The following is a 13,414-nucleotide window of genomic DNA, read 5'->3' as shown; positions in this document are numbered from 1 at the left end:
CTCTGTAAGGGCACCCATGCAGGGGTGGGCAAATGGGAAAACAGCCCCCTTTTTCCCACCTATTTTCCTGTACAGTCCTCAGCAGAGTCTGGACTGATGCAATCCCTGCAAAATTCCAGCAATGACCAGTCCTGCACTTCTCAAGCCACTGAAAAGGAAAGAAAAAGCAGGCTGGATGGAGTTAGGAGTTGGCCGTAGCTCCAACCCGTGGCCACATTCACCACCTCCCTGCTCCTCATCCCGCACCTTGTCATCGGCTTCGTTTATTCCCCATCCCGAGAAGGCAGCCGGGAGATCCAGAGCTCCAGAAATGAGACAGGCGGAGAGAATCCAGACCCTCCCAATTAGGCAATTTTTCTGAATGAAGAGCCCTGCTCCGCCCTGCGCAGGGAACGTGATTGACATAAATCCCGGGGCTGATTAGGGGCTTGTCATTTAGCACCTATAATGCCTCCCTCCTAATAGTATTAGAGCCTCCTTGGCGAGACGCTAATGCAGTTTGCAGCTGCACCGTGGCGCCTGGGATTCGGCCGGCGAGCGGCGAGCGCACTGCAAACCGAGCACATCTCTAATCCGAGGAGACAGTAATGAAAAAAGGAGCTGCCTTGACAAGGTGCGCAGAGCAGGGGGGAACAATGGTCCCGCTATGCCCGGCCCCAGGAACATCGTCTCCTGGCCACGGGCAGCATCCCCACCCCGGTTGCTCAACGAGCTCGCTCCTTCCTTATTTCCCCATCCTCTCCATCCCGGAGATGCCCCCACCGCTCTTGCCTCGCGCTGCCCCTCCAAGCCTTGCCAGCCCAGCCTTCCCCCGGGATCCTCCCCGCTTTCTCCGCAGGGGCTGCATCCCTGGTCCGTGCCCCTCGCCCCGGGATGCAGCTCTGACTCCGCTCCCAGAGGGATGCTGGGGAGAGGGACAGGGGCGTTTGCTGGAGGTAGCGACCCTTAAAACTCTGAACAAATCTCTGTTTTGATTAGCCGTGCTCCTAAATGATTTATAATCAGCATAATACAATAACGACAATAACTCCCTAATCAGATTAAAGCGCTCTCCATTTGTCTGGGGCTTTGTGCTGTAATCTCTTCCTCCCCTCTCTGCCATCGATTTTGTTTTCCTGGCCCAGCCCCTCGCTGAGCCCCGCCGAGGGCTTTTCCAGCCTTTGCATCCTCCAGGTAACTTGATATTCCAGGACGCATCCCCTTTTCCACCCTAAACCCCTGTCCACGCAGACGGGAGAAGCCATGAGGAATTTATTCCAGCAGCAAAACCCCCGGCGCTTCACCCAGCCCGTGCTGCTGCCTCCGTGAAATTTGATTAGTGCCATTCGCAGGGGCTCCCTCGTTAGCCTGGCTGGCCCGGTACAAACCTCGTTAGACCCATAGGATCTTTAAGTGAAGTCCGGAAGGTGTTTCCATTTCTTTGGTTAATGAAGAAAAATAGTGGTGGAGGCGGCTGGAAGAAGCGGGGATTGCAGCAGGGAGCCGGGCTGGAGGACGGCGAGGAGAGAGGACTGTGTTAACGCTGATTAATAATAAATAACCACCATAATGAGCACTAATTAATAATAGCACATGCGTAAGCAATTGATTCCCGGTGAATGGCATTGTGCCGTCAGGAGTCCCCGTCGCTCCAGCTAACCAAGCCGGCGGCACTGCTGGATGCTCCTGCCCGTGCCCGGGTTGCCCAGAGTCCAGAGATGGGAACCAGCCCGGTCATGGACCGGGATCATCCCTCGCTGCCGTGGGAACAGCCCCGGGAAAGGATGGGGAGCCACGGGCTAAGGAGCATCTCCCGTCCCTCAACGCACCCTGCTGCCTCCTAAACCTCTGCCCGTGCCGACCGGCGCGTCCCAGGGCGTGCTCCGTGCTCTTCCTTGGTCCAACATTCACTCACTGGAAAAACCTGCTAGAGACTTGGTTTTGGGGGGTTTTGACCAGTTTTAGGTGTTTTTGTGCAGAGGGCGTCTCTGTGCCCTGCGTGATCCCAGCCGGGGTGGGCAGCAGAGCCCACCGCTGCCTGCACCAGGGGAGCGCGGCTGTGGGGACCTGTTTGTTTCCCATCCCCTTCAATTCAGTGTCGGATAGATAGATTGATACGGAGCTTTAATCAGTGTATTATATAAAGCACTTAATTTGCCTTATTAAAAGTCTGCACTTTGGATTTTCAGGATCCAGGAAATTAACTCAAGCACCTAAGCGTTTATTTGATTGAAAGAGATTATAAATAATTCATGCCTTTTCTTTGCCGTCGGTGGCAGACCTGCCGGGGTGGTGGGGGACCGGCAGCGGCTCCCTCGGTCCCTCCGTCATGGTGACGGTGCCACCGGAGACATCCCATCTGGGGTGACGGGCACCGACGGAGCCTCAGGCAGCCCTGAGAGACCGTTCTGCGCCGGGGGACCACCAGCCGATGGGGAATTGGGGACGGTGCCTCTCACCGTGCCCGGCTGAGGGGCTGGATGTCCCCCAGCAAGGGCTGTGCAGGGCTGGAGGGGGCCCAGAGGAGGAGGAGGAGGAGAGCAATGGCCCAGAGCAAGTCAGGCTGTGTCAGGTCACGTACTGGTCTCACCGTACTGGGAGGAGAGGAGCCAGCCACTAAAATCACCATGACAATAAAGCTGAGTATTTCATCTATAATTCAGAGGAGCTGGAAAGTGGTTTTATAAAAAAAAAATTAAAAAGAAAAACGTGGCTGAGACAGTAGGAATTTATGCCACCATTCTTGCTGAGCAAGGATGCGGCGTGACCTTCGGACAGGCACGGTGCCCAGCCCCGGCCGCGGCGCTGGCTGCTGGGGGGCCGAGAGCGGGCACGTCCCGGGGGGGCTGGGGGCTGCGGGTGGCCGCGGCACCGTCCCGGCAAGGGCTGAGCGGGTGAAGGCCGGTGCAGGCGAAGAGGAATCTGCAGGTGGGGTATGTTTGTTGTGTGAGCTGTGCATTGTCCGTCTGCGTTCGCGGTGGGGGACCTGCATCCCTATGGATATGCATCACCAACCAGTGTGGGCTGAGCATCCCGGGGCCGTGCATCATCCAGCAGCATTCGCGGTGTGGGACCTGCATCCCTAGGGATGTGCATCACCAACCAGCGTGGGCTGAGCATCCCGGGGCCGTGCATCATCCAGCAGCATTCGCGGTGTGGGACCTGCATCCCTAGGGATGTGCATCACCAACCAGCGTGGGCTGAGCATCCCGGGGCCGTGCATCGTCCGGCTGCATTCGCGGTGTGGGACCTGCATCCCTAGGGATGTGCATCACCAACCAGCGTGGGCTGAGCATCCCGGGGCCGTGCATCGTCCGGCTGCATTCGCGGTGTGGGACCTGCATCCCTAGGGATGTGCATCACCAACCAGCGTGGGCTGAGCATCCCGGGGCCGTGCATCGTCCGGCTGCATTCGCGGTGTGGGACCTGCATCCCTAGGGATGTGCATCACCAACCAGCGTGGGCTGAGCATCCCGGGGCCGTGCATCGTCCGGCTGCATTCGCGGTGTGGGACCTGCATCCCTAGGGATGTGCATCACCAACCAGCGTGGGCTGAGCATCCCGGGGCCGTGCATCGTCCGGCTGCATTCGCGGTGTGGGACCTGCATCCCTAGGGATGTGCATCACCAACCAGCATGGGCTGAGCATCCCGGGGCCGTGCATCATCCAGCAGCATTCGTGCTGTGGGACCTGCATTGCTAGGGATGTGCATCACCAACCAGCATGGGCTGAGCATCCCGGGGCCGTGCATCGTCCGGCTGCATTCGCGGTGTGGGACCTGCATCCCTAGGGATGTGCACGGGGGTCCGCAGCACGCGGAGCTGGGGTTCCCAAGGTTTGGCCGAGCGAGGAGCGGGGGGCTCAGGGTTGGGTCCGCAGGAGTCCCCGAGGCTGCGGGGTGCGAGTCTGGGGGTGCTCCAAGGCCGGAGGCGCGGCGGGGGGCTGCGGGAGGCAGCCCTCCCTGCCCGGCACTGCCTGCCCTGCCCGTACGGCGGGCGCACGCTGCCCTCCAGCGGGCGCAATCCGCCTGCCGGCCCCGCAGCTGGCCAGATGTGCCCCGCCGCTGGCCAGATGTGCCCCGCCGCTGGCCAGATGTCCCCCGCCGCTGGCCAGATGGGACCCGCCGCTCCGGAGGGATGCCCGAGCGCAGGGGAGCGCTTCGCCCCGTCCCCGCCAGCCATGGGTGCGCTGAGCTGGGGGGGTCTCAGCTCTGGCGCGGCGGGGGGTGTCCGACTGGGGGGGTCTGCCAGCCACGAGACGGGGGGGTGTCCTCTCCTCCTCTCCTTCCCCATCCTGCTCACTGCAGGTTCCTCTTCTTTGCAAACTTGAGGGCCACATTGTCGTACTCGGTGTCCCCCAGCCACTCCTTGCCCTGCAGCAGGAAGGGTTGCCGGAGAGGGACAGGTCTCTTCGGCACCGCGTAGTCGTCCCGCTGTGGGTTGTAGGGGTACTCGTGCCCGGCGGGCTCCTCCGGGGCCGCCTGCAGCCTCCACGCCTCCCCCTTCACCTCCTCGGGCTCATCGTAGACAGTGTGAGCGGACAGACCCTCGGGCTCGTCATAGATGTGGTCAGGTTTGGCAGTGGTGGGGCGCGACGGGGGCTGCTTGCCCGCTTGTTCCCCCGCCTCTCTGATGCTGTCGTAGAGGGGGTCGGGGACCTCCTCGGGGCGACGGACCAGGCTGCTGAACTTGAGAGCCACGAAGTTCTTGGCAATGGTGTCGAAGGGGACGGCGTACTCGGATTCAACAGCTGCCTTGGCCGGAGCATCCTGCCTCCGGCCCTTCTCCAGCACTGGGGGGTTTCCCCGGTGGAGGGAGTTGCAGGGCTCGGCATAGGGGCACTCGGCACCGCGGGAGGGCAGGAAGGCACCCGACGGCTCCCCAGCCCCCAGGCAGCTGCTGGGGGGCATCACCGGCTTGGCTTTCGGCACCTTCCCCTCCCGGTTGGGCTCCAGTGAGGGGCACTTGGTGCCACCGGGCTCCTCGTGCCCCTGCGCCCAGCTGGGCGTCTTGGCATGGCCGAGCGGCCGGGAGGCATCGTCCCCAGGGCTACCCCACCGCGGCTCTTCGGCCCCCCGGCCCCGATGCACGCTGATGGCCGACTCAATCGCCTGGAAGATCTCGTTGCCTTGCCTGGTCTCAAACTCAAAGTTGCCTTCTCCAGATGCACAGCGCCGGCCGGCCTCGAAGGAGAAGGTCACCTGGGGAGGGACAGGATCAGGTCCCTGTGCGGCAGCCCACCACCAGCCCACCCTTCCCGGTGTACCCCTTACCTTATCCCGCCCGAAGCGCCGCAGGAAGTGGTAGGGCCAGCTGTAGATGATCTCCAAGGTCTGGAAATCCAGCAGCTCCAGCGCCTCCTCGCCGGCTCGCAGGATGTACCGGCCCCAGAGCCGGCAGCGCTCGGAGGACTCGGTGGCCCTCACCGTCACTTCGAACGCCTGCTCCAAGCCAGCTGGGGGCAAAAGAGGATGGCATTTGACACATGCAAGAGCTCCTTGCTGCAAGAGCAGAGCTGCATCTGCCGCCCCAGAGAGGTGCCATGGGGCTCGTGACCTGCCGCAGCCGGGGCAGCGGGAAAGCGGTGTCCGGCTGATAAGGGCTCGAGGGCTCCGGCCGTGCAGGAGCAGCCCGATAGCGCAGCGAAACCCAGCCCTGCCAAACCGCAGAGCAGGAAGAGGCTATTTCAGGAGGAGACTTTCCACCACACTGCCTGCACATAGCTGCGGCGGGGGCTGCTCCCTGGCAGAAAACTGGCCGAGGTGCCTCGGGAAGGGGGGTGATGAGATGCTGCGGGACACGCGCTGCCTCCTGTGCAAGCAAACCCAGCTCCACTGCCCCTTCCCCACATCCCGGTGCCTACCTTTGCCCCGGGAGCTGTAGAGGGAGTTTTCCTCCATGGAGAACTCGCCGTCAGTGCCCAGCGAGCTCTGCTGACCATCCTTGCCTGCTGCCCGCTCCTCCCTGCTCCTCTGCCCGGGAAAGAGCAGCCGGTGAGCGAGGGCCGTGCACGGCATCCCCCCTGCCTCCCCCATTGCAGCAAACCCCCGAGATTCCCCCGCACGGATCCTGCTGTCTCCCGTGCCCCGGTTATCCCTGTCCGGTGCGTACCGGGAAGGCCAACTCGCACAGCTTCTGGATCCAGCCGGCAGCCTGGGTGCTGTCAGTGGCCAAGAGGTACCGCTTGTCGGTGGTCTCCAGCAGGAAGGGGACGGTCTCCTTGGGGCAGCCGGCATCGCTGCTCACCTCTGCTACGTGCACGCAGTCGCTCAGCTTGATCAGCCGCTTGCTGCCCTCACCCTTCCGCAGCTTCTCGGCGGCCGGTGGCACCGAGCCCTCGAAGAGCTCCAGGAGGGCGGTGGAGCAGGAGCTTTCCCGGTACAAGATGCCCCAGAACTTCCTCCATTTCTGCCGTGGGGAGAAGCAGTGAGAGGAGGGAAAACCCTGCATTGGCCAGCTCTGCTTTCACCCTTCCATGGGTTTTCATCCCCTTGGGATCATGCGCGAGCCCGGGGCAGGACATCAGTGCAAACCCCTCCATGGTCTGGGCAGGGTCTCTTACCCTCCCCATGCGGGCTGGCGGAAGCGTGGGGGGAGTTAAACTGGGCAGCATGGGGATAAAGCATCCCCGACACACAGTGTCACCAGCAAGGCATGCTTTCCCAGCCACGCATCCCTGCGACGCAAAGAGGAGCAGGGAGCGTCCCAGCCTCACCCGGCACCGTGCCTCTCCCCACCCTGCAGCACCCAAAAACTCTGCCAACAGCCGCCCCACTGCCGAAGGACTTTCAGCTCCTCGATTGCTCCGTCTTCCCTGAAAACACCAACTTTTCAGAGATTCCCGACTCGCCCTCCGAGCAATTCACTGCACACCGTGCGTGGGAGGCACCGGCTCCGGCAGAGGGGAAGCGGCGGGAGGGGAAGTCTTGCACCAAAATCGGAGCATCCTCCACAGTAGCTCCCTGCACCGGGGACCTGCCGGGCCCGGCAGGCTTTGCCGAAACGTGGCACCCGTTTGCTGGAGCGTGTTTCTGGGACGCGCCGCGGGGGTGGCCTCTGCCCCGTCCTCTGCGGTCACAGGCATCGTGCGTGGCGGCGGCTGCCTCGCTGCAGGAAGGCGATGCCCTGCCTGCCGCCCTGCCTCACGCCCACCCTGCCCGCGGAATTTTGAGCAAGACTCGGCTCTGCCTCCTGCCCGGGCACGGAGCCGGAGATGCCCGGGCGGCTCCTTCCCCTCCTTGCACAAGAGCGGTGCTGGCGGGAGCCGTTGCTAAACGCCGGCCATTATCAGCCGCTGAAGCCAACGAGGCTCCGGGGGTTGCAGCGGTCTGTGCCAGGGCTCTGGCCCGCTCGGCAGAGCCTCCGCCGGGGGGTCCGCCTGCGGGGGGGCTCTCTTTGCAAAGTGTCCCCAGCACCTTCCATCCCCCTGCCCGGCCCCACTGGCCCGACGTGCTGGCGGCGAGCCGATGGATGGTTGGGGAGCCAACGGGTGGGAGCATCCCGTTCCCTGTGGACGCAACCCCCCTGTACCCCCGTGTCCAGCTCAGCCGAGCCCCCCCGTGGGTCTTCCCTGGGGACCGAGCAGCCCCCTGCCACCTCCTCACCTTCCCGAAGGTCTGCTGCAGCTGGAGGTAGAGCACACCCTGCTTCACCACCGCCTCCTCCATCCTCCAGCCACCAGCATCCTCCTGCGCTGCCCCTCCGCCGCTGTCCCCCCCTGCCCCACGGCTCCAGGGGGGTCCTGTCCCAGCCGCACGCCACTGCACCGCCGCAGCGCAGCTGTCGCACCAGGTCGTGCCGTGTCAGCATGTGACGTGCGGTCGGGCTCTTCTGTTTCCTACGCTCACGCGGCGCGGTCTCTGGCTTCCTGCGCCTGTGAGCTTACCATAAAGGGCAGCCGGCGCCGACCAGCCCCGCCATGGCCATGCCTCAGTTTCCTCATCTGTGAAATGGGTCTAGAGGCAGCTCCGAGGGCTTCTCCGTTGGGGTAACGATCCCCCAGCTCTGCTGATCTGCCTGCTCCCAGGCATCACCCGCCATCCCAGCCCAAAACAGTGCTCCCAGTAAGGCAGTGCAGTCCCCTGTCCCCGAAACGCAGCTGGGAAGGCGGTGAGGGGGTGAGCTGAGGAAGGCGACCGCAACGCAGAGGAGGGAGGAAGAGGTTTGAGGCTGCAGGCAGCGCCGGGGCGTTGTTTGGTGGCCAGAGCTGCAGGATGGGGACAGGGACGGGGACAGGGATGGCAGGGGCTGGACAGGGAGCCGGGCTGGTGGAGCACCGCGGGGTGCAGCCGTGGGGGGACCCGGAGCACTGCAGCCCTCGGTGCATGGCGGTGGACGCAGCCCTGGGTGCCCGCAGAGCCCCGCAGCCCTCGGCGCACGGGGACCCGGCAGCGTTGGGCACCCATGGGCACCTCAAGCTTCATCCTCAGGCCAGGAGAGGCCCCCACGTCCGCAGCCCCCCCCCCGCACAGGGACCTCCCGCTGCGAAGGGGCACCCAAGGGTGCCGGGGCTGGGTGTCCAGCCGGGAGCTGAGCCGGCAGCGCTGGGGCTGAGCCGGCACCACCCGGCCCCGGCTGCCGCCTCGGCACTGGGCCAGGGCTGGCAGAGACACGTGGCGTGCCCCTGGCTGGGGAACTGGGAGCACTGGTGCAGGGGCTGCTGGGGCACCGGTGCTAGGCTGGGGTAACTGGAGGCCACTGCTGCAGGAACTGGGCAGAGGGATGTGGCTGTGGGACACCGGGAGCACTGGTGCTGGGCACTGGGAGCGCTAGAAGGACTGGGAGCACTAGTGCTGGGCACTGGGAGCGCTAGAAGGACTGGGAGCACTGGTGCTGGGCACTGGGAGCGCTAGAAGGACTGGGAGCACTGGTGCTGGGCACTGGGAGCGCTAGAAGGACTGGGAGCACTGGTGCTGGGCACTGGGAGCGCTAGAAGGACTGGGAGCACTGGTGCTGGGCACTGGGAGCGCTAGAAGGACTGGGAGCACTGGTGCTGGGCACTGGGAGCGCTAGAAGGACTGGGAGCACTGGTGCTGGGCACTGGGAGCGCTAGAAGGACTGGGAGCACTGGTGCTGGGCACTGGGAGCGCTAGAAGGACTGGGAGCACTGGTGCTGGGCACTGGGAGCGCTAGAAGGACTGGGAGCACTGGTGCTGGGCACTGGGAGCGCTAGAAGGACTGGGAGCACTGGTGCTGGGCACTGGGAGCGCTAGAAGGACTGGGAGCACTGGTGCTGGGCACTGGGAGCACTGGTGCTGGGCACTGGGAGCGCTAGAAGGACTGGGAGCACTGGTGCTGGGCACTGGGAGCACCAGAAAGACTGGGAGCACTGGTGCTGGGCACTGGGAGCACCAGAAGCACTGGGAACACTGGTGCTGGGCACTGGGAGCACTGGGAGCACCAGAAGCACTGGGAGCACTGGTGCTGGGCACTGGGAGCACTGGAGCTGGGCACTGGGAGCACCAGAAGCACTGGGAGCACTGGTGCTGGGCACTGGGAGCACCAGAAGCACTGGGAACACTGGCGCTGGGCACTGGGAGCACTGGGAGCACCAGAAGCACTGGGAGCACTGGTGCTGGGCACTGGGAGCACTGGGAGCACTGGTGCTGGGCACTGGGAGCACCAGAAGCACTGGGAACACTGGCGCTGGGCACTGGGAGCACTGGGAGCACCAGAAGCACTGGGAGCACTGGTGCTGGGCACTGGGAGCACTGGGAGCACTGGTGCTGGGCACTGGGAGCACCAGAAGCACTGGGAACACTGGCGCTGGGCACTGGGAGCACTGGGAGCACCAGAAGCACTGGGAGCACTGGTGCTGGGCACTGGGAGCACCAGAAGCACTGGGAGCACTGGGAGCACCAGAAGCACTGGGAGCACTGGTGCTGGGCACTGGGAGCACCAGAAGCACTGGGAACACTGGCGCTGGGGACTGGGAGCACTGGTGCAGGGGCTGCTGGGGCACCAGGCTTGTCCCTGGCTGGGGTAACTGGGGGCCGCTGGTGCAAGGAACTGGGCACATGGCTGCAGGACACTGGGAGCACTGGTGCGGGGGGCACTGGGAGCACTGCTGCGGGGAACTGGGGACACGGCTGCAGGACACTGGGCACACTGCTGCGGGCACTGGGAGCACTGGTGCGAGACACTGGGGGCTGCGGAAGCGGGGGGGCGCGGAGGCCCGCCGGACGCGCGGCCCCTTTAAGCGCCATGTCAACAAAGGCCGCCCCTCCCTCCGCTGCGTCGCCGCCGTCGTGACGTCACCTGCGCCGCAGCGGGCGCGCAGCGGGGCGGGGCGGGGGGGCGTGGCGCGGCGCGCGCCGCCGGCGGGGGCGGGGTCGGGCGGTCGGCGCAGGCGCAGCGGTCGGCGGGGGCCGTCGCGCGTGCGCGCGGGCGCGTGGGGGGGGCGGGCGCGTGCCGGGCCCGGCGGAGGCGGAGGGAGCGGAGCATGAATGGAGCAAAATGGCGGATCATGTGCAGGTGAGGGGGGGCCGCGCCGCGGGGCCGCCCGTGGGGCCGGGCGGGACGCGCCTCCCCTCCCTGCCCGGCCGGCCTGCCGCGGGGCCGGGCCTCGGCGGGGGCGCGGGTAGGCCCGGCCCGGCGTGGTGAGGCCAGGCCCGGCCCGGCCCGGCCCGGCGCGGCGGGGGTGGCAGCGGCCCCGCAGGCCCCGCGGCGCGGTGGAGGTGCCGCCGCTGCCGTGGCTCCCCGTCTCCCCCCGCGGCCCCGGCCCTCCGCCGCGTGTGGGCCGGGCGGCGGCGGGGCGCGGGCACTGGCATGGCGGGCGCGGGGGCGAGCGGCCTTGCTGGGCCGGCGGCGCGGCCCCCCCCCCCCACCCCGGGCGGTGTCTGCCGGCGAGCCCCGGACGGCTCCAGGCTTTGACGTGTGTCACCGCCGGGCCCGGCCCGGCCTCCCCGGGGCGAAGGGCCGCCGGGAGGGTGACTCCACCGGGGGAGAGCGGCTGCAGCCGACGGTGTTTACCGGCCGAGCGGCCTTTGCCTCCTCCCGCCGCCGCTGTGCAGTTTTTTAGCAACGCCGGTAGCAAACACTTGGGGAAAGGAAACTCGGTTCCCCCCCGCCCCTTGGAAACGAACAGCCGGCTCCGCTCCAGCACCCCCCGCTGCCAGAGCCCCGTCTCAGCCGCCCCCCTCCCGCTGTCTGTGCGGGAGCCTGGCCCCTGCAGCCGCCGTCCCTCGGCCCAGCTTTGGGGTTTGCAGCCTTGCTTTTCCCAGCCGCGTTTGTTCGATTTTCCAGCTGCGAGGGAGACTTGGCGTTTAGGTAAACTGTTTTGGTTGGTGTTAAAAACAAAACCCTGCGTGGATAAGCACATTGCTGTCGTGGACAGGAGGCAGGAGGCAAATCAAAGGTGACAGTGACTTTAACCAAGCCAGGCTTGCGTGGTAGGATGGAAAACCCTCTGAAGAGTCGGTGCTGTCACTGACAGAAAAAGTAAAAAAAACAGGCACAGCTGGGGGAAACGGTGAGGGTTTTTTTGCATAATGTTTTAGTTGAACTTGCACAGGATTTGCATGGTTTCTAAAAGACTGGCTAAACTGTAATGACACTGGTAGTTACATATTATCTATGCAACTTTTAAATAAATATATTCTTCACATGATACCCTTGTGAACCACAAGGGTGAGCAGTTTATTAACTCAGGATAGAGCCGTGCAGCTCTCAGGTTGTCTGGCAAGGTTGCTGGCAAATGTCTCTTGGGTAATCTCAGGGGAGGAGAGGAATTACTGCATTATTAAACAATTCACAAGCTCTAAATTTACTGAAGAAACTCTGAATTCGCTTGCCATGAGTCGAGCCCTACCTTTCAAACTTAGCTGGCGAGCCTGTGGTTTGACACTGAAGGCGGGTGAAACAGCTGCTCTTGTTGCTTTAAAACTGTGCTTCGTACCCTGCTTTTCTTTGTTAAATATTGAATTGAGCAAATGGAAGTTTGAGCTGTAAGATCAGGGTTGCAGTTGCTGTGTTCAACTTGGTTAGTTAAAGTTTAACGTCAGAGACTTGGAAGATGTTCCACTTGGAGGAAAACTGATTTGCAAATACGGTTAAGGCACCTGCAGTTTGGTGCAGTTCCTGTACAGGACAAATATAGCTAACAAAATTGTTATGTGCTGTAACTCGATGAGGTTTGCTTGCTTTTTATTGTCTCTTTTTTTTCCTCTGCTCCAGGTAAAGACATTAAGCGGTAGCTCTGAGGAGCTTTCCTTCAGAAAGGAGAGCATGAGGTTCTCTTCAAAACTGATTGCAGATTTTTGTGGCTGGGGGAAGTAGTCGTTTTTATTAATAGATTAAATTTTTGCTGAGAGGTCTTTCCATGGCCCAAAACGCCAGTCTTTTGAACATGATTTGAGCTAAGTTGCACAGGCTCCCCTATCAAACATCATGTTCGTTTAACAGAACGGTTATTGAGTTATTCGGCGTCGCGGGGTGATGTTGACTACCAGTGTGAATAATTGAGAGAGTTGTTTTTATGGCATATGCTGTGGGAGTTGATTCTGTTTTAATGGGAACAGGGATTTGCAAATAAATACCGGCTGTCAAAAGGTGTGCAGAGTTTAGCAGGTTAGTAAAGTCTTGCTGCTGCTTCATAAGAGCTTCGGTTTGGGTGTTACGTGTTCACATGGAACTTCCTGGAGTTGTACCTGGTGTGCTAATACGTGATCAAGCACAAAAACGTTGTTTATAGACTGCATCTGTGCTGAAGTTACTTGCTTTACAACATGGAGCAGCAGCAAGGATAAAAGACAAACTTTTAAGGCCGTAATGAAAGAGAATATCATGTTCTCGTCTTTGAAAAATAGACATTATGCAAACTGTGAGTGAGCCCACCAGTTTTGTTGGTGGGAATCGTGTAGTCAAAGCTAGCTGTGGTGCTTTCCTGTTGAGCAGCTCTGCAAGGGGGGGACTGTTCAGCGTCGGGAAACAAAGGATGCAGTGATACTGATACAGGAGCACAGAGAATCAGATGATTTTGCATGGCTGAAAAGGAGTCCTACGGTCTTAAAGCAAATTGCTGTACACCAACTTTTCTGCTTCTCAAAAAGCTCATACAACCTTCTTTTGAGTTAATATTTCTGTCTGTTCCAAGTTCTGTAAGCATCACTTAAACTTGCTCGCAGTAGGGCCAGAGGAAAGCAGTGAGGATGTCATTACAATTAGCTTTGTGGGCAAATATGAGTCCCCTTCCCCTTGTTGTTCCCCCTCTTGGAAACAGATTTATGTCATCTTTGTTTTTCTTCCGCTTTCCTGGCCCCTTAGATGTTTCCCATGCTGCTGCCCTGAAATGGGATGCATTTACTGAATGTGAATACTCCTGTGGGAGCATGTTTGTTGTAGGATGATGAGGAATTCTGTGACTTTCTGTATTGAATGTTTTGTTTGTCTTGAATTTAAAAAATCATTGCACTGATAAAGAATTGCTGTCACTTCTA

At 61.8% G+C, this 13,414-nt stretch overlaps 2 protein-coding genes across 2 annotated transcripts in view; one reads left to right on the top strand and one right to left on the bottom strand.

Moving 5' to 3' along the window:
• Positions 1-4,276: 4,276 nt before the first annotated feature.
• On the bottom strand, positions 4,277-7,645 carry DOK2 (docking protein 2). The gene is made up of 5 exons (XM_059831568.1): positions 7,583-7,645; positions 6,090-6,386; positions 5,842-5,950; positions 5,252-5,433; positions 4,277-5,179 (listed from the first exon to the last, which is right to left on the bottom strand). Exons 1-5 carry the CDS (start codon positions 7,643-7,645, stop codon positions 4,277-4,279), a joined length of 1,554 nt encoding a protein of 517 aa, XP_059687551.1.
• Positions 7,646-10,424: 2,779 nt separating this feature from the next.
• Positions 10,425-13,414, top strand: part of XPO7 (exportin 7) — a 48,725-nt gene continuing 45,735 nt past the window's right edge. Inside the window, exon 1 of the mRNA XM_059831596.1 lies at positions 10,425-10,451. Within this exon, the coding sequence (XP_059687579.1) occupies positions 10,434-10,451 (18 nt within the window). The 5' untranslated portion in view covers positions 10,425-10,433. The remainder of the gene's footprint in view (positions 10,452-13,414) is intronic.

This window comes from Gavia stellata, chromosome 31, assembly GCF_030936135.1.
Source record: "Gavia stellata isolate bGavSte3 chromosome 31, bGavSte3.hap2, whole genome shotgun sequence".
In the NCBI taxonomy this organism is placed as follows: Eukaryota; Metazoa; Chordata; class Aves; order Gaviiformes; family Gaviidae; genus Gavia; species Gavia stellata.
The sequence above is the reverse complement of the archived record's forward strand: the minus strand, read 5'-3'. Positions and strand labels throughout refer to the sequence as shown.